We start from the raw sequence: 18,499 nt of genomic DNA, 5'->3' as shown, positions 1-18,499 counted from the left end.
TTTTCGGATCAAAAAAAGTTTTAAGTTTATCTGTAAGGTATTCTATTGTGAATCTTGGTTCAATAAAAATATGTCTTTTATAATTTTCAAAAGGAAAAACTAAACCATAACTGGATCTATTACCAATTTTGAATATTAACTGATTTTTAAAAACATTTACTGGTACTTCAACTGAGGGAATGTAGGAATTGTCATCATCATTAGCTGAGTGTTGAGTTGCAGTCATTGAATTTATTTGGATACGTGACGAAGCATCTGCCACAATGTTTGATTTGCCTGAGTTAAATATTTTCTAGGGTTTTCTTTTTAAAAATAAAAGTTCGACTGCACTTGTCGGTGATGAAGTTAAGACTATTTTATTTCATCTCTCCAGGCTATATGTAAACTAACTGATGACAGTCCCGCGGTGGTTGTCCACTCAGCAGAAATGATGTTTGTTTATCTGTGGCGGCTCATATCGCTTCTCATGCGATACGCGATTATGCTGACGATGGGCTGGTTGTGTCTAGGGTTCAATCGTTAACTTCTCCCCCTTTAAGTGTGAGGTTCCATACGAAGAATTTCACTTAATGGTAATATTTGGAATCTCTTTGCTTCATCTGGGGCCTGCTTTTGGTGATTCATCTGGATTTTGACTTCTGATCTTCTATGGCGGGAAATGAACAAAAAGAAAATAATGCTTATGACAATGGGAGTAAATGATAGTCCTCCAAAAATTGTCCAATGTGGCCATTGTATACTAGTGGCGTTTAAACGGATTTCTTCCATCTCTTTTCTTGTCTCTAGGTGCAGATTATGCAAATGATGTAAGCTCAGATTAACAACAATACGTTGTTTTTCTATAGGTATGCCATACATCGGCAAATGAATAGGTTCTCCAGTTATGTTCCGGTTATAGTTTGAAAACGTTTGGTTGTTAACTGTTACCTCACAGTTGTTGAATGAAATCAGGTAAGTACCCGACAGGTTCCTCTCGGATAAGCCACAGTTGGTGTGCAGGGTGAAATTGTCTAACACATTCGTGATGAGATGTTGGCTGTCAATTGAAATGATTTCTTCCGCTGGGTTGGCTAGATAATCGCATTTTGCTGGTTTTCCGTTAAGCAGGTATGGTACGCATACTGTTGAGTCAGGTGTAATGTCTTTGGCATCGAAAATTCTTGGCTGCAGGCTGCTCACAATATAGTACTGGTCTTCATGATTAAGATAATTATGGTTGGAGATGTGGATTTGTTGACGATTGAACCATGTTGGTAGAATAAAGATTTTTCTGAAGATTCTCGGGTCTAGCTTTGGTAGTTTCAGTAAAAGTGCTATTTCATGTTCGTTGGTTACAATAGTTGTAGTGACATAAGTTAATGCTTCAGCGGTGTTCCAAACAGTTACATTTTCTTTACTTAGATCTTCAATAATTAACTCTATTTCATTCTGGCTCAGTACTTGTTCATTAAGCATCCCTACTTTTGCTAGCGTTATTGTTTGTATAATTTGATTTAATTTGTCATTCAGGAATTTTAAGTTCAAGAGTATGTTTACAGAATACAATTCAGATGACTCAAGATTAAGCAGTTGAATAGATTCTTTTGTTTTAAACACGGCTTCTTTCATTTGTAGTGAAATTTCTCTGTTGATTCTAACCTGCTCATTGTTATTGTTGATAAGGCCGTTGATAGAACTATTGATAATCTTGAGATCGTTAGCATCGGGGCTTCCTGCTAGGTATTTCCATGCTGTTCCTAATTGTTTCCATCGTTTTCTTCTCTTTATTGGCAAAAGATTTTTTTATGTTTGTATCTAACTCATTGAATTTATCTAGTATAAGATTAGTAAACTGATTTGCTTCTATTTCATTGAATTTCGACTTTAGATCTTTTACGTGAACTTTGAACGGCTCTAATTTAAAATGATGGATGTAGTAATGATAGTTGATTTGTATTCGGCCGTATCCTTTGTCGTATATGAAAAGAGGTAGGTTGTCTGCCTTATGTACCGAAATCGTTTGTGGCATGACAGGTCCAGAGATTTGCGTCAGTAACAGTCTGTAAAGAAATTAATTGTGTCGAATCTTTAAGTCATTTTTATGCACACGTCTGTTATCTGAAGTAGTTATTGTACTATTATGGACATTTTTGATTTTAATTTTTTTGTAGCGGGGTACAGCTTTTACTCGTCGTCGTGTCTTTTCAAAAGCTTCTTTATTTGGGTCTATAGTCCGTAGAGTCAGTTTTTTATTGTGGTGTTTTAAGTCCTGTTCTTGTTTTTTCTGTAGCTTTTTATGAACTGCTTCAATAATATTTGAGCTTTGGGAACTTGGGATAATTACTTCATAAGGAGTATATTTTGTGCAGGAATGAACAGTGAAGTTGTATTTTATTACTGACATCTCAACAAGTGTTTCTGGTTTCTTATTTGGATTTTCAGCTTTAGTAATCCGAAAAATTTCCTGTAAGGTGGAGTGAAATCTTTCAACCACTCCATTCATCTCGCTTCGACCTGTAGCTACTGTTGATAATTATGGAGGCGTCGTCTATTCGTTTGACTAAACCTCTTGAATATATTTTTTCGAAGATGCAATTGGAATGTTGTCCACGTATTAGTTTTTCTATGCAGTCATTGCTTGGGGTTAAAGTTGAAGTTTCGCAAAGAAAATAATTTCCTTGATCCTCACATGGTTGGTTTGACTCGTAAATGTGTGTCAAATTACGCATTAGATAATTGCGTTGCAGTGAGATGCGTTTGTTGTTCTTTATAATGGAATCAATGTATTCATATTCATAAATGTCTTTTGAAAATTGTGGTACTTTTAAAATATACGCAATGTGCGTGTTGTTCAATGTTACTTGTGCCGTTGATTGTGATAATAGTTCCTCAAATGATGTGACGAATATGTCGTGGTCTCCCAGGAAGGTTGCGATCGTATTGAAGTCGCGCATTGATAACAGCTTGCTACTCGGTATACCATGTTTTGCCATTAGAATTGCTTCCTCAAGTGTTTCTATCTGGTCCTGAAGTGAGTCTAAGTTGGACAGTATCATTAAATGATTAATTTCAATCGAATGATTTTTAGCTTTTTGTTTTTCCATTAACAGCATTTGATTAGCCAAATCGGTTACTTCTTGTATTCTATTGCTTATAGCTTGGTTTATCATTACTTGCTTGTTGTTTTGGGTGATGAGGGAGTTAAGTGTAGCGTTGATGATATGAAGGTCGTCTGCATCAGGGTTGCCTGCTACCCACCTCCATACAGTGCCTATAGTATCCCATCTTTTTTGTCTTTTTATAAAAGGTTTCAATTTGAGAAAGGTTTCATACAATTTATAATTCTTAATTTGCATCAATTCGTATAAAGGATTAACTGAAGGGTTTGATTGTATTTCATCATTCACGTTGGATATGGTGTTTCCTATTTGAATCAAATCTATGGGATGTACTATCCTTACGTAGCCTGTTTTTATCCTAGCTTTCCCTAATGGTATGATAGCTAGTGGATTATTTGTGAGGTCATGTACGTGAATACTGGGCCGACACGCAGGAGGCGAGTCTGGAATGAAAGGATTGAAGAATTAATTAGATTTCCGTAGATTGACCTTATGTATTTTCCTGCCTGTAGTGTCTATTATAAAAGTGTTATGATCTTCTTTGATTTTAATGTGTTTGTACCTGCTTTTTCTTTTTGATATATCATTGGTTTTTTCGAAAGCATATGAGCCTGGTTGAAAGATTGGGTATGTTTTTTCAATAATATTTTCGTTTTTGGCCTGATGTAAATTATATATTTTTTCAAAAGTTTTTTCTCTTTGTTTGGCAAAATCTTCAAATGGTAAGTTGTTATAATTTGTTCCAATATATACATTGCGAGGTGTGTCTTTGATAAAGGAATGGAAAGTATTATTGTACCTATGAACTGATTGTTGAATCAAATCTATTATTGACCAGTCTGGGTTTAAGAATTTCAAGCATCTTGAGATTTCTCTAATAGTAGAATGACAACGTTCTACTTGGCCATTTGTTTCTGATCGGTGTACAGGTGTTTTGAAAATTTTAATACCGATACTCTTGATTTCCTGTTCTATGACATTTGATATAAAACTGCTTTCGTTGTCTATTACTATTTGCGCAGGCACATCCCAATCATATAATAGTTGTATCAAGGCATCTTTGATATGTAGGATTGATTTCGATTTGATAGGTCGGATTTTAAGGAATTTGGAGAATTTATCAAGGGATGTTAGAAAAAGATTATTTTGATTATAGACAAAGATGTCTATGTGGATGATATCTGCAGGATAACATGGGACAGGTGTTTTGACGGGGATGAATTTCTGGGGGTTGCGTTCATATTTCTCTGTTTTACAAATTTCACAAGTCTTAACGTATTCCTGTGTTATTTTTGTCATTTTCGGAAAGTAGCATTTTCTCAAAAGTTGAAGTGAATTTTCTTAGCATTTCTATGTGCAAAATTATGTATCGTTTTAATTTCTTCTAATTGTTGTTCTTGATCATTAATGTCTTCAACTTTCGATTGTGAGAATCGTGCACGCACTAATTTTGGATTATAGTTTTTTTTGTAGATTTCTTGAATAGTAGCCATGATAGGTTCGTCGGTCATTATTCCATTTAAAAGTCCTGGAATGAGATATCTTTTCATTTTGTCTTTTAGAAAGTCAATAGTGAATTGTGGTTCAGTAAAAATGTGTCTTTTGTATCCTTCGAATGGAATGCTTTGTTCGTAGGCAGAGTTTTGACCGATTTGAAATATTATTTGATTACGGAAAACATTAATAGGGGCTTCAGTGGATGGAATGTAAGATGAATCGTCGTTGTCAGAAGAATGTTGAGTTGGTGTAAGAGAGTTAATTTGAATTCTAGAAAGAGCGTCAGCTACAACATTGGATTTGCCTGGTTTATATTGTATCTCATAATCATGTTCTTCTAAATATGCTTTCCAACGTTTTAGCTTTGCGTTATTATTTTTTGGTGATAAGGTGAATGTTAGTGGCATATGATCAGTGTAAATTTTTATTTTGGTACCATAAATGAAATTTCGTAATGCATTTAATGCCCATACGACGGCTAACATTTCTTTTTCATTTGTGGCATAGTTTTCCTCTGTTTGTGAAAGTGTACGTGATATGAATGTAATTGGTCGTTCACCGTTTGAAAATTGTTGTGAGAGAACTGCACCGATTGCTTTATCAGAAGCGTCGGTTGTTAGAATAAAAGGTTTTCCAAAATCAGGGAATACTAGGACGTCTTCAGATGATAAGACTTCCTTCAAAAGTATAAAAGCTTGCTTGGCCTCTTCGTTGAACTTGATAGGAACATTTTTTGATTGTGATTTTGATATTTGGCGATGGCCATCCTCCCCTCTTAAAAGTTTTGTTAAAGGTTTTGCAAGTTTTGCATAATCTTTGATAAAACGTCTGTAATATCCAGAAAGTCCAAGGAAGGCACGTAATTCTTTTAAATTAGTAGGTTCGGGGTATTTTCGGATGCAATCAACTTTTTTCATGTTTGGTTTTAATCCGTCCGCAGAAACAATAAATCCAAGAAACTCAACTTCGGATTTTAGAAATTCACATTTGTCTGATTGAATTTTGAAATTGGTTTTCCTGAGCGTTTCTAGAATAGTTTTTAAATTTTCCAAATGTTCATCAATAGTTTTTCCAAAAACAATGATATCATCTATATATACATGACAAATTTTTCCAATGTGTTCGCGTAGTATGTCATCCATTACTCGTTGGAAAATACTTGGAGCGTTTTTGAGACCAAATGGCATACGGAGAAATTCGTATTTACCATTATTAACAGAGAATGCAGTCTTTTCTATGTCTTTATGTGCCATTGGAATTTGATGAAAGCCAGATGCTAAGTCTAATGTTGTGAAATATTTGTTATTTCCTAAGTTTGCTAGAACAGTCGATGTGTCTGGAATTGGATATTTATCACTGATAGTTTTAGTATTAATTTTTCTGTAATCAATGACCATGCGATATTTTTTTTCGCCTGATGCATCAATTTTTTTGGGTACTATCCAAACTGGTGAATTATATGGTGATCGGGATGGTTGAATTATACCATCTCGTAAAAGTTGATCTAGCTGTTTAGTAATTTCTGTTTTAAGGGCTTGCGGATAAGGATAGGATTTGCTGTAAACTGGATTTTCATTGATTGTTCGAATTTCGGCTTTTACCTCTGTGATAAATGATAGTTTACTGTCTGGAGGCTGGAAGAGATCTTTAAAATTTGTTAGTAAATTTGATAATTTTTCCTTTTGCGTTGATGACAGGTGATCGTCTCGTACCTGGATTTTATTCACTGCTTGAAACTGATGCTGTAGTAAAGGAATAATATTTTGATTAATAATAAGTTGTTCATTTGATGTATTTATTATGGCACCTAATTCTTTTAGGGTATCATGTCCAATGATGGCATCGAATGTTTTTAGATTTTTCATGTGATAAAGTTTAACATTGATGTTGGAATATGGTCTAAATAATCGTGCTTGAGAAAATTTGGTAATTTCAATGTCACCGGCTACAGAAGATACAGGAAAGGGTTTTTCAACATCGTGAGAGATTTTTGCATGTTTTGGATGTATGTAGTTTTTGTTTGATCCAGTGTCGAATAAAAATTTCAAAGGAGTATCTGTTTTACCATAGAAAAGGAAATATGGTAACGTGGATTTTATTCTAAAAAATTAAGTTCGGTAGGTTCATCATTATTATTTGATTCGTCTTGTTCTTCTATTTCAATGTTGTCACTGTATCGTTCAAAAGATGTTCCTTGTGGGCAACTTTCTTCTGCGAGGTATGGGACTTGTTCAAAATATTGGGATACATCAGGATCATTTTCTGTATATTCATTAGTTTCTATATTAAAATATCTGGGTCGTTTATTCGGAATTTGTGGCCGGTTTGTATAATTCACTTGTCGAGATCGAATCGAAGGGTCTACTTCCATTGGTTCGACTTTATTATTGGGTTTTGGAACAAATGGGTTGTTTTGCTGAGCTTGAAATCTTGGTTGAGGTTGAGGATTTTGAGGTTGAAATTTTTGTGGTTGAAATTGGTTTGAAATCATTGGTCTAAACATATTTTGTTGTTGATGTTGTCGATTAAAATTGTGAACAGGATTAAACATTGGCTGTTGACGAGCAGTATGCTGAATATACATCGGTCTTGAAATAAAAGGTTGTTGTTGAATTTTGGGAGGAATTCTAGGTGGTATTCTAGGATAATCTTCAATTCCGTGTCTTGTTTTTGTCATTGTTTTCCTGTATTCAATGTTTTGGTAAGTAATACAATATGCGTATGCATTTGCTAATGATTCCGGTTCGTGATTTTTCAAAAATTTGCCGACATCTCCATTTAATCCGCGAGTGAAAGCATCTATTGCTTTTCTATTGTATATGTCAATCATGGCCTTTGATGCTTCTGGGTGTCTATAGGCTGGGTTAGTTTTAATTTGTCCAGCAATAAGAGAAAGGAGTTTATTAATTTCATCGTAGAAACATTCCAAACTTTTACCAGATTGTGTTGTGTTCATCAATTGATAATCGAGAGTTGTCAGATCTCTCTTTTCACCATAATATGTCAAAAGAGTTTTCTTTATTAAATTCCAGTTTATATTTACATCGGAATTTACTAATGCACTGTTGGCTTCTCCTTTTATTTTCCTTCTTATTGCTTTGCAGATGGCATAAAATTTATTCCGTTGATCGGTTGTGCTATTAATATTGGGTGTGTATGCTCTTACGAGAACATCAACATCACGTATCCAGCTGCTTAATTCATCGGATTTACCATCAAAAACAGGTATTTCCTTAATTAAATCTGGTAATTTTTCAATAGAGGATGGATCTGCAGGTGATCCATCTGGGTTTGAATAAAAAAGAACTGGATCTTTATAATCCAAGTCTGGTAACGGAGCATTTAAACTTTCTAAAATGCTTAACCTGTTTAAAATATCTTGCATTTGTTCTGCCATTTTATTGAATCTGATTAAGTATGTATTTTTTTCAAAAATTATATTAAAACACAACTAGTTTAGTTAATTCACTTTTTTTATTATAATTGTATTTCTTATATTTTGATTTGAATATTGTTTCGCTTTTCTTCACTTTTTATTAATAATTTTAGTAAAAATTTTTCACTTTGATTTTGATTAATTCACTTAATTGAAATAAAAAATTTACTTACACAATAATTCCAAACATTCTGTGGGTATGCCACAGAACTGCGGGACACGTGGCTCCGTTCCCAATCCTCTTGCAGTGGAAATCTGGAAGCCTTTCGAGCGCGTGTTTGGTTGTTACCGAGTCCTATTATCTCCGGATCCAAGCGTCGGGTGAGCTCGAAGTGATGAGGATCCGTGGAACCCAGGTGAAGCACACACTTCCCGGTGCGGTGGTGTTTTCCTTTTTAGATGAAGCACTAGTATTTCTCTGTGTTTTCGTCCTACTGGGGCACCTATCCGCACGTCCGCTTTAAACGAGGTTGGTGTTGCGCGAGTTATCAATTCGAACCGATGGTTGCTTTATCGCACCAAGTCGTTGTTCGAAACGCGGTGGAAAATTAAACGGGCTGTCGATTGCTTTCACGCACCGAGTCTTACTTCCGTTCACTTCACTAATTTTCCACTGATAACACTAATCACTCTGGGTCCCTATTCGGGCGCCAGTTAATACTTTTACAGAAGGTTTATTTAAAAAAATATTTTTTTGACACCAACGTGTCTTTATTCACTCTTGCTAAATAACTGAACATAGAATTTTAGGATACTGCTATATATAATCTCGCTGTGCCCTGATTCTAGTCCTATCGCTAAATACTGCATTATGGCAAATAATGGAAATGTTTGTTTATTTGGATCTTGGGTCGTGAGATTGTTTATGATGTGATGTGGCTGAGTGGTCCGATGTCTGGAGTTTGTTGATAATGAATTATCGCTTCGCGGGTGGTCCGTTGCTGGCCAGATGGTTGGTGACTTAACTAGTCTCTACTTTGTCAGGTCCCTTTTTTATTATTATTTGATGCCTGAATGCATTTAAAGGTGCTTCTGTGGATATAATGAACATGTCATCGCTGTCATTGGCTGAATGTTGGGTTGCTGTCATCGAACATGCGATGCGACTAAGGGCATCAGCAACAACATTTGATTTTCCTGTTTTATAGATAATTTCGTAGTCGTGTTCTTCGAGGTAGGCTTTCATATTTTTGAGTTTAGCGTTTGCATTTTTTGGCGATAAGGCAAATGTGAGTGGTTGGTGGTCTGTAAATATTTTGAATTTGGATCCATATAGATAGTTTCGAAACGTTTTTAGAGCCCAATATATTGCCAACATTTCTTTCTCGGGCACAGAATGCTTTTCTTCTGCTCTTGTTAATGACCGTGATGCAAAATGAATTGGTCTGTCCTTTCCTATTTCACCTTGCGATAGCACAGCACCAATCGCGAAATCTGAAGCGTCCGTTGTCAGTATGTAGGGTTTTGTGTGATCTGGATATGCTAACACGTCTGTTGACGATAGTAACGATTTCATTTTTTCAAAGCAATTTATTTCGGTTTCGTTGAGGTTAATTTTCTTAGATGAACTTATGTTCTTCTCCCCCCTAAGAAGGTTCGTGAGGGGTTTAGCAATTTTCGCGAAATCTTTCACGAATCTTCTATAATAACTCATCATTCCGAGGAAAGATCTCAATTCTTTTATTGTTTTTGGAGGTGGATATTTCTTAATTGCTACAATTTTTTGTGGATTCGGTTACGGTGGATACGTATCCTAAAAATTCAATTTCATGATGCAAAAATTCAGATTTGTCTAACTGAATCTTGAGATTCGCATCGTTCAATGCCTTGATTATGGTCTCCAGATTTTCTAAAGCTTCTTCAAATGTTTTGCCAAATACGATTACATCATCTATGTAAACGTAGCAAATTTTTCCAATATATTGACGGAGTACATCATCGATAGCTCGTTGAAAAATTGCCGGAGCGTTTTTCAAACCAAATGGCATTCTTGTAAATTCATATTTGCCATTGTTAATAGAAAACGCTGTTTTCTCAATGTCAGTTTCCTTCATTCTAATCTGATGGAAACCAGATGCCAAATCAAGAGTGGTGAAAAATTTTTGACCTTTCAATTGATCCAATACATAGTTAATTTCCGGCATAGGATATCGGTCTGAAATAGTTTTTTCATTGATTTTCCGATAATCAATGACCATGCGGAATTTGTTTTCTCCTGACGCATCTGTTTTTTTCGGGACAATCCAAACAGGTGACGTCCAGGCTGACCGAGAGGGTCGTATAATTCCATCATTCAAAAGTTTGTTAATTTGTTTGTTCACTTCGTCAACATAAGCTGCAGGGTAAGGATACACCTTCTGATGAACTGGAATATCATCAGTGGTATGGATACTACACTCTACAACTGTGCTACATGTTAACTTAGCATCAGGCTTATGAAAAGCTGAGTCGTGGTTTTGAAGTATATTCAATAATTTTTTGTTTTGATCGTCTGAAAGGTGATTTGTTCTTAATAAAGATGGATCTGAAACGTTTTTGCTTTCAATTTCATGATCGGAGCATTCTGATTCGATTAGGTCATTGTTAGTGGTGTCAGGTGTCGTCACAGTTAAGCTGTTCGAAGCTGTACGTTGAGGAATGTAGGACTGAAGGGGTATAGCCAGTTTCTGTTCGTCTAATTGTAGTGTCAAGTTTTTGTTCCTTAAATCAACAATTGCACCTAGTGCATTTAATATGTTGGTTCCGATGATCCCTTCGAAAAAGTTATGAAATTTGTGCAATATAAACTGTGCGGTGTAATCAATATTCGGTGAAAAGAAATTAATGTCTATTGCTGAAGACTATAAGCCAGTTTCGGACTAATAATATTAATATTAGCGCCTGTGTCAACTAAAAAGGGAAAATTTCCAATGGAGGTTTTGAGCATTATGTACGGTATACTTACCACTCGGGGGTCCATTCTAAAAAATTGGAAGATGCAATGGTTTCATTATTTTGTGGTGGACTGTTTCCGTCGTTTGGTCGGTCGTTAGTGTCAGGTCTATCTTGATTTTCTGTTTCTGGTTGTGTTTCGTAATTGTAGTAAGGGTCATAGTCAGTATCAAAGTTAGGTTGAGATTCAAAGTCGTAGTGATTGTAATAGTCATAGTCTTCTTCATAGGATTGATATGTATTCTCAAGTGGATATGCTTGCCGTTTTATATTCGGATGTTGTTGAGAAGGAGGGTGTGGGCGTTTTATGTTGATTGGTGGTCGATTACCATAGTTCACATTTCGTGTTCGCAAACTCGGGTCGACATCCATCGGTTCCGGTGGAGGAAATGTTCTCTGCGGTGAATTAAAAGGTCTAAAATTGTTTGGTCGTGATATATTCGGATTGAATGGATTTGGTCTGAATGGGAATGTATTTTGGAATCTTGGCGGAAGCGGAGGTGGAACTGGGCGGAAATTAGGATTTTGCATTCTAGGAATCATTTTTGGTGGTTCTTTGGGTTTGGGTATTAGCTGATTACCAAACTCATTCCTATACGGGGCACTTCGAAGATCCATATTATAGTAGTCCATGCAAAATTGGTAGGCCTGACCTAGAGATCCAGGATTAGTACTCTTCAAAAGTATGTTCAAAGGTTTTTCGAGTCCTCTGATAAAGGCATCAAGAGCTTTTTCGCGAAAATAGCTGATGTGTACAGCTGCATTAATTTTCAATTTATCATCTGTGTGTGTTTGGGCAATTACGTGTGATAAAATTTCGTTGACCCTGCTGTAATATGTACTGATACTTTCAGTCGCTAACTTTTTAATTGTTGCTAGCTCAAAGTCTAAAGTTTTGACGTCGCGCTTGTCTCTATAGTAGAGAACAAGTGTGTTTTTAATTAACTCCCAATTGCTAGTAATGTTGTTTGAATTTAAAATATCCGCTGCTTCTCCACAGATTTTTCGACGGATAACTCTTTCAAGTATATTAATTTGGTCGGCTGTCGCATGTTTTTCACGATATGTCCGGAATATCGAGTCTACGTCAGCTATCCAGTCCACTAATTCAGTCGGTTTTCCACTAAACTGTTTTACGTCTCGCACAAAATCTGGGATTTTCCCAATCCCTACAAAATCTTCTGTCGTCATTGGCTGCGGATTTTCGTTGAGAGCCATGATATTTCTAAAATAAATACCAACTCGAGGCTTTTTTGAATAAATTGTGTAAGATTATTTATGAAATTTAATTTGAGGAAATTATGAAGAAATTATCTTCGAAATTATTTCTTGATCACAATTCAAACACTTTAAAATTATCAAATCATTCACTAAATTTAAATTGAGGAAAAATAAAATACACTTTAAACACTTTAAAAACAATCAAATCTTTCACTGAATCATTTACAAAATAAATTTAAAAACACTATATTAGTTCTTTTTATTCGGTTATTTTCACGGTTATTTATTCACTGTTAACAATAAAAATAAAAATAAAAACGACTTACATAAATGCCAACATGTCGAAACAAGAGTTGGACTTTTTGTGTTGATTCCTCGCTAACCTCGCTTGGTGGGGGGAAAACCAGGCAGCTATGTCGGGGTAAATCCTTTTGCCGTCCTTGATGGGCTGCTACTCGGGGTCCTAATAGCGATTGAGTTTAACTCGGTGTCCTGGTTCCGCTTCGGTTTCGTGATGAAGGCTCGTTGAACCTAATTGTTGAATTTGATTTCTTCACTTTTTTACGAATTCACAACACAAAACTTTATACTCTTCCCACACTGGCGAGGTCCCTATTCGGGCGCCAGTTAAATATTTTCTAGGGTTTTCTTTTTAAAAATAAAAGTTCGACTGCACTTGTCGGTGATGAAGTTAAGACTATTTTATTTCATCTCTCCAGGCTATATGTAAACTAACTGATGACAGTCCCGCGGTGGTTGTCCACTCAGCAGAAATGATGTTTGTTTATCTGTGGCGGCTCATATCGCTTCTCATGCGATACGCGATTATGCTGACGATGGGCTGGTTGTGTCTAGGGTTCAATCGTTAACTCCTGGTTTGTAACAAATTTCATGATCGTGTTCTTCAATGAAAGCTTTCCATCTTTTGAGTTTTGCATTGTTGTTTTTGGGGGAAATTGTAAAAGTTAAAGGTTGGTGGTCAGTATATATTATTATTTTATGACCTTAAATAAAATTTCTAAGAGTTTGCAATGCCCACACTATAGCAAGCATCTCTTTCTCATTAGTTGCATAATTTTCTTCTGTGTTGGAAAGAGTTTTTGAAATAAAGGCAATGGGTCTTTCGCCATCGTGAAATTTTTGGGATAACACAGCACCAATTGCTTTATTAGAAGCATCGGTTGTTAAGAAAAATGGTTTTTCAAAATCTGGAAATGCTAAAACATCTTCAGACGATAAAATTTTCTTCAATAAATTAAATGCTTTTTTTCTTTCATCATCTAATACTATTTGGAAATTTTTGGATTCGTTCCTTGAAATTTGTTTGTGTCCATTTTCTTTTTTTAAGAATTTTGTTAATGGTTTAGCAATTTTTGCATAATTTTTGGTGAATCTTCTATAGTATCCGGATAATCCAAGAAATGCTCGTAATTCTTTAAGATTGCAAGGTTCTGGATATTTTTGAATACTTTCAACCTTTTTTTATTGGGTTTTAATCCATATTGAGATACAGTAAATCCAAGAAATTCTACTTCAGATTTATCTGGTTGAATCTTAAAATTTGCGCATTTTAGTGTTTCAAGTATAATTTTTAAATTTTTTATCTGTTCTTCTAAAGTTTCACCAAATATGATTATATCGTCTATGTAGACATAACATATTTTACCAATATGCTCGTGTAATACATCATCCATTACACGTTGGAAAATAGCAGCAGCATTTTTAAGTCCAAATGGCAAACGTACGAATTCATACTTTCCGTTATTCACTGAAAATGCCGTTTTTTCAATATCTTTATCATTCATTGGTATCTGATGAAAACCAGATGCCAGGTCTAATGTAGTAAAATATTTTATTTTTCCAAGGTTTGCTAGAATTGTAGTAGTATCCGGAATTGGATATCTATCACTTACTGTTTTTTGATTTAATTTTCGGTAATCAATAACCAATCTGAATTTTTTTTGTCCTGAAGCGTCAAGCTTCTTAGGAACAACCCAAACAGGAGAATTATATGGTGAACGTGATGGTCGAATAATACCATCATGCAACATTTTATCAATTTGTTTACAAACTTCATTCTTTAATGATTGTGGATAAGGATAGGATTTTGAGTAGATAGGAGTATTTTCAGTAGTTCTGATATCAGCTTTTATCTTAGTTCTATATGTTAATTTTTCATTCGGTGGTTGAAACAAATCTTGATATTGTTCTAATAGTTCATACATTTTTTCTTTTTCATGATGATCTAAGTGTTCATCACGAATTTGTATCTTATTTATTGCTTGCATTTTGTGTTGCAAAAGTGAAATAACATATTTTGAATTGATAATTAATTGTTCGTTGGGTGTGTCAATAACAGCTTGAACTTCTTTGCATCAAATGTTTTCCAATTATGGCCAATTATTGCATCAAATGTTTTCAAAGCTTCCATATAGAAAAATTTCACATTCACATCAGAATAAGGAGAGAAAATTTTGCCTCTAGAATATTTTTCAATTTTTATGTCTCCTCCAACGGATGAAACAAAAAAAGGTTTTTCAACAAGATGAGAAAGTTTTGAAAATTTGGGATGAATAAAATTTTTATTTGAACATGTATCAACTAAAATTTAATTTAATAAATAAAATAAAATTTAAGGTTTAATTAATTTTCCATTACCAAAATGTAAAAAATACGGTAGTGATGATTTTAACCTAAAAAATTCAATTCAGCTTCTTCTTCATTTTCTTCATATTCATTCTGGCAATTTATAGTATGCATATATCTGTTGAAGTTTTGTTCTTCTGGACAGCTTTCTTCTGTTAAATATTCTAATTGTTCTGTATATTGTTCAATAATCTGGGTCGTCATTTGAAATATGGAAATTTTTCGGTCTATTAGCATAATTGATTTGTTTAGATCGTATTGAGTGATCTATATCCATTGGTACGGGTTTTGGAAAAGGTTGCCTCATTTGTTGTGACGAATGTGGTTTTTAGAAAATGGGTTGATGATGCCGTTGAGTTGGAACTTGTTGTGGTAACTGTTGAGGTTTCGGAGGTAAAGATTGGTGTACAAAAGGTTGTTGTTGTGGAGAATATTGTTGAAGCGGTAATTGCCTTTGAGGTGGAGGCTGCTGAAATCGTTGAGGTGAATTTTGTAAAAATGACTGATTTCGTGGTGGAAGGGGTGGGGAATAATATTGCAAATGTTGTGAACCAAAGTTTGGATAAAATTGTTTTCTTGGTTGAATTTTTGGGTTCGGTAATTGATTTCTATTATTATTTCCTGGAATGTCTAATTTTGGTTTAAATAGATGTTTTCTGTATTCTATATTCTGATATGTTATACAGTAAGCATAGGCATTTGCTAATGTCTTAGGCTCATGGTTTTTCAAGAATTTTCCGATGTCACCATCGAGACCACGTATAAATGCATCAATTGCTTTAGCATTATACATACCGATCATCGCCTTTGATGCCTCGGGATGTTTGTATTCTGAATTCATCTTAATCTGATTTGCAATTAGAGATAACAACCTGTTAATCTCATCATAAAATGTCTCTAAATCCCTACCTTTTTGTTGACAGTTCATCAACTGGTAGTCAAGGGTCGTAAGATCCCTTTTCTCACCATAGTATTCCAACAATGTTTTTTTAATCAATGGCCAACTGATGTTAACATCCGAATTTACTAAGGCGTTACTAGCCTCGCCTTTAATTTTTCGTCTGATTGTTGTACAGATAGCATAAAATTTGTTTTTTTGATTAACCGTACTTGTTGAAATTGGTTGGTAGGCTTGGACTAAGGCATCTACATCCCTAATCCATACGTGTAATTGTTCTGAATTTTCTTGAAATTCCGGAATATCCTTGATCAAATCTGGGAGTTTTTCTATGTGTGATGGATCCGCAGGCAAACCGTTCTTATCGATGTACTGCAATTCAGGATCATCATAGTTTGGTGTATCTGTTTGCTTAGCAAGTGTATTCTCAAGTACAGCAAGCCTTGCTAAAATTTGGGCTACTTCCTCAGCCATTATGCTATTATTTGTTTTATTTTTATTTTTAATAGCTAATTTATTAAAACTTTGGATTAGAGTATCTATTTTTATTTTTTAATAATTTTCAACCACTATAGAAAAATGAATATCTTTATATATAACACTTTTGGTATTTATTTATTTTTTTTTTCAAAAATATAAAGTCAAATGAACAATAAAAAAAAGCACTATAGACACTTCTTAAATTTTTTTTATTTATTATCACTTCACAATAATTCACAATAATAATAATAAAATAATACTCACATAAAAATAAACATTACTTTCAGCTTCTACCAGTGAAAGCGCGAGGTTATGGTCCTCGACTTGATGCTTGGTCCTAAACAGTTGGACTCCTCGGGTCGGGAGCCACCGCAGTGCCCAAATTCCTTCCGGTGTGGCGGCTTTCTCCTGTTTGCAATGCTACTAATGGAGCCTATCCACACGGCTGCTTTGTAGCGGTTAGAATCCTGGATTTTTCGGATTGTCACAACACTCTGACGTGGTGAATCTTCCTACTTTTTACACTCGCGATGTCCCTATTCGGGCGCCAATTAACGATTTTATGACTATTTTCACATAAAAAATTATTTATTATGCTTCTAATCCTACACTTTACATTACTGTCACTTATACGATCTGAACTAGAACTAACTTAATTAGCTTATCCCTCTAGCTTTTATAGCAAGAAATTATTTATTGATCACCATATGGTGTTTGGGTTATGACATTGATTACCATATGACCATATGGTGTTTGAGTTCTGTTTTATACGCACAACCGTGGCCGTGGGAATGGAATATGCCAATGCTGTCCTCGATGAAATGTGGTGATCCCTTGTTTTTGGTTCTGGTGAAGAGCAGGTGCTGGATGGATTGATGATATCGTTGATGGGAAGCTGGTACTGGTTGGCTTAGTGGTAACTTAAGTCTTTATGACACGCATCTTTCGGTAGTTTGTTAACGAAATATTCTATAGCGTGTATAAATTGATCAAGTTCGGCTGCAGCTCCCCTATATTCGGGGATAAACTGCATTGTCTTTTCGATCGAAAATTCGGCCATCTTGTGGTGTATTTTATTAAGTTTTTGTTGTATGAGGAAAGTGTCTTGCAGGAATTTTTCCTTCAAGTTTTCCAAATGCCCTATGAAACTTTCGGTCGTTTGATCTATTCCTAAGTTTTCGAAAAATTCACCTCCCTCTTTGCAAGTGTTCTCTAATCCTGCAATGTAATTAAGAAATTTGGAGTGATTCTGCTCTTCCCTGTCGAATATTTCCCCGATTTCTGAGTTTTCAGTAATTATACTATCTCTGTTGCTGATGCTTTTGGATTGTTCAATCCGCTTTGAAAGTTTGAAAGAATTGTGTTCCGCTCTTTGTTCCTCGAATTCAATTACCGTCGAGGACAGTAGCGATACTTCAAACAATTCAGAGTTTCTCTCCCTATGTTCGGGTATAACTATTTCAATTCGACGTTCCCTCTCTTAAACTGGAATAACAGTAAAATTTTCTAAAATTTTCAGTGATAAGTTGATCTTTGTTTTGATATACTCAAAGTCCTCTGTTAATTTGTTCCACTCGTTTGCGGTGGTAGAATTTTCAAATTTCACTAAAATTCCCGTAAATTCGTCTAAAGCTTCATGCAAAAGTCGTTTTTTCTCATTAATCCCCTGTTGTGTTCTAGCTCGTTTTTGGCTTTTGAACAAATTCCTATACTCCCTATCCACGTATTCTTTAATAGTACTCAAATTATTCATGAAAAAGGGGAAATATCACTAATCCCACTCAAATTATGAATGAGGTTCATGATATTTTCAGGACAGTAAATACACTTTGTCCTTGTGGGGTCCATTTAATCCTTAAAAATTCGGAATATTATAGGTTCGCCGAAGATGCGTCTTGTTATAGTTCTTCAGGAATTTCTTCATAATTATCTTGAGAATCTGAACTAATTTTCAAGACAATTTGATTGCAAAAAGTATAAACTGGTTCTGTGCATTTAATTAGATCAGGATTGTCTGTTTCTTCGAAATGCACGGTTCTATCATCTGACGATGCATCTGAACATTCTTGATTATCTGATTCGACAGTTTGGGAAGATGAACTGTGATCGGATGATGCATTTTCATTAACATTGACTTCGTTACGAGCTCTGGAGAGACTATCTGCTACTACGTTCTGTGTACCAGGACGATAGCGAATCTTATCAAATTCAGTCTATATGTAAGAGGTTTATGATCTGTATACAACACAAACTTTTTTTTTTCATAGAGGTAAGGATGAAAACGCCCATACT

At 34.9% G+C, this 18,499-nt stretch overlaps 1 protein-coding gene across 2 annotated transcripts; it reads right to left on the bottom strand.

The window, feature by feature from the left end:
• Positions 1 to 340: 340 nt before the first annotated feature.
• Positions 341 to 16,813, bottom strand: LOC129779144 (uncharacterized). Of its 2 annotated transcripts, none has more exons than XM_055786439.1 (2): positions 16,472 to 16,813; positions 341 to 2,039 (listed from the first exon to the last, which is right to left on the bottom strand). In XM_055786439.1, the coding sequence occupies exon 2, from the start codon at positions 1,606 to 1,608 to the stop codon at positions 535 to 537; it is 1,074 nt and encodes a 357-aa protein (XP_055642414.1). In that variant the 5' UTR covers positions 1,609 to 2,039; positions 16,472 to 16,813; the 3' UTR covers positions 341 to 534. The 2 variants fall into 2 exon arrangements, with proteins under 2 accessions (XP_055642414.1, XP_055642407.1); XM_055786432.1 differs by lacking the exon at positions 16,472 to 16,813 and adding an exon at positions 12,510 to 13,404.
• Between the last annotated feature and the right edge of the window lie 1,686 nt (positions 16,814 to 18,499).

Source organism: Toxorhynchites rutilus, chromosome 1 (assembly GCF_029784135.1).
Source record: "Toxorhynchites rutilus septentrionalis strain SRP chromosome 1, ASM2978413v1, whole genome shotgun sequence".
Taxonomy (NCBI): Eukaryota; Metazoa; Arthropoda; class Insecta; order Diptera; family Culicidae; genus Toxorhynchites; species Toxorhynchites rutilus.
The sequence above is the reverse complement of the archived record's forward strand: the minus strand, read 5'-3'. Positions and strand labels throughout refer to the sequence as shown.

Bases quoted from the DNA above. Each gene is read 5' to 3' on its own strand.
- LOC129779144 (XM_055786439.1), bottom strand. From the start codon at position 1,608: ATGAAAGAAGCCGTGTTTAAAACAAAAGAATCTATTCAACTGCTTAAT.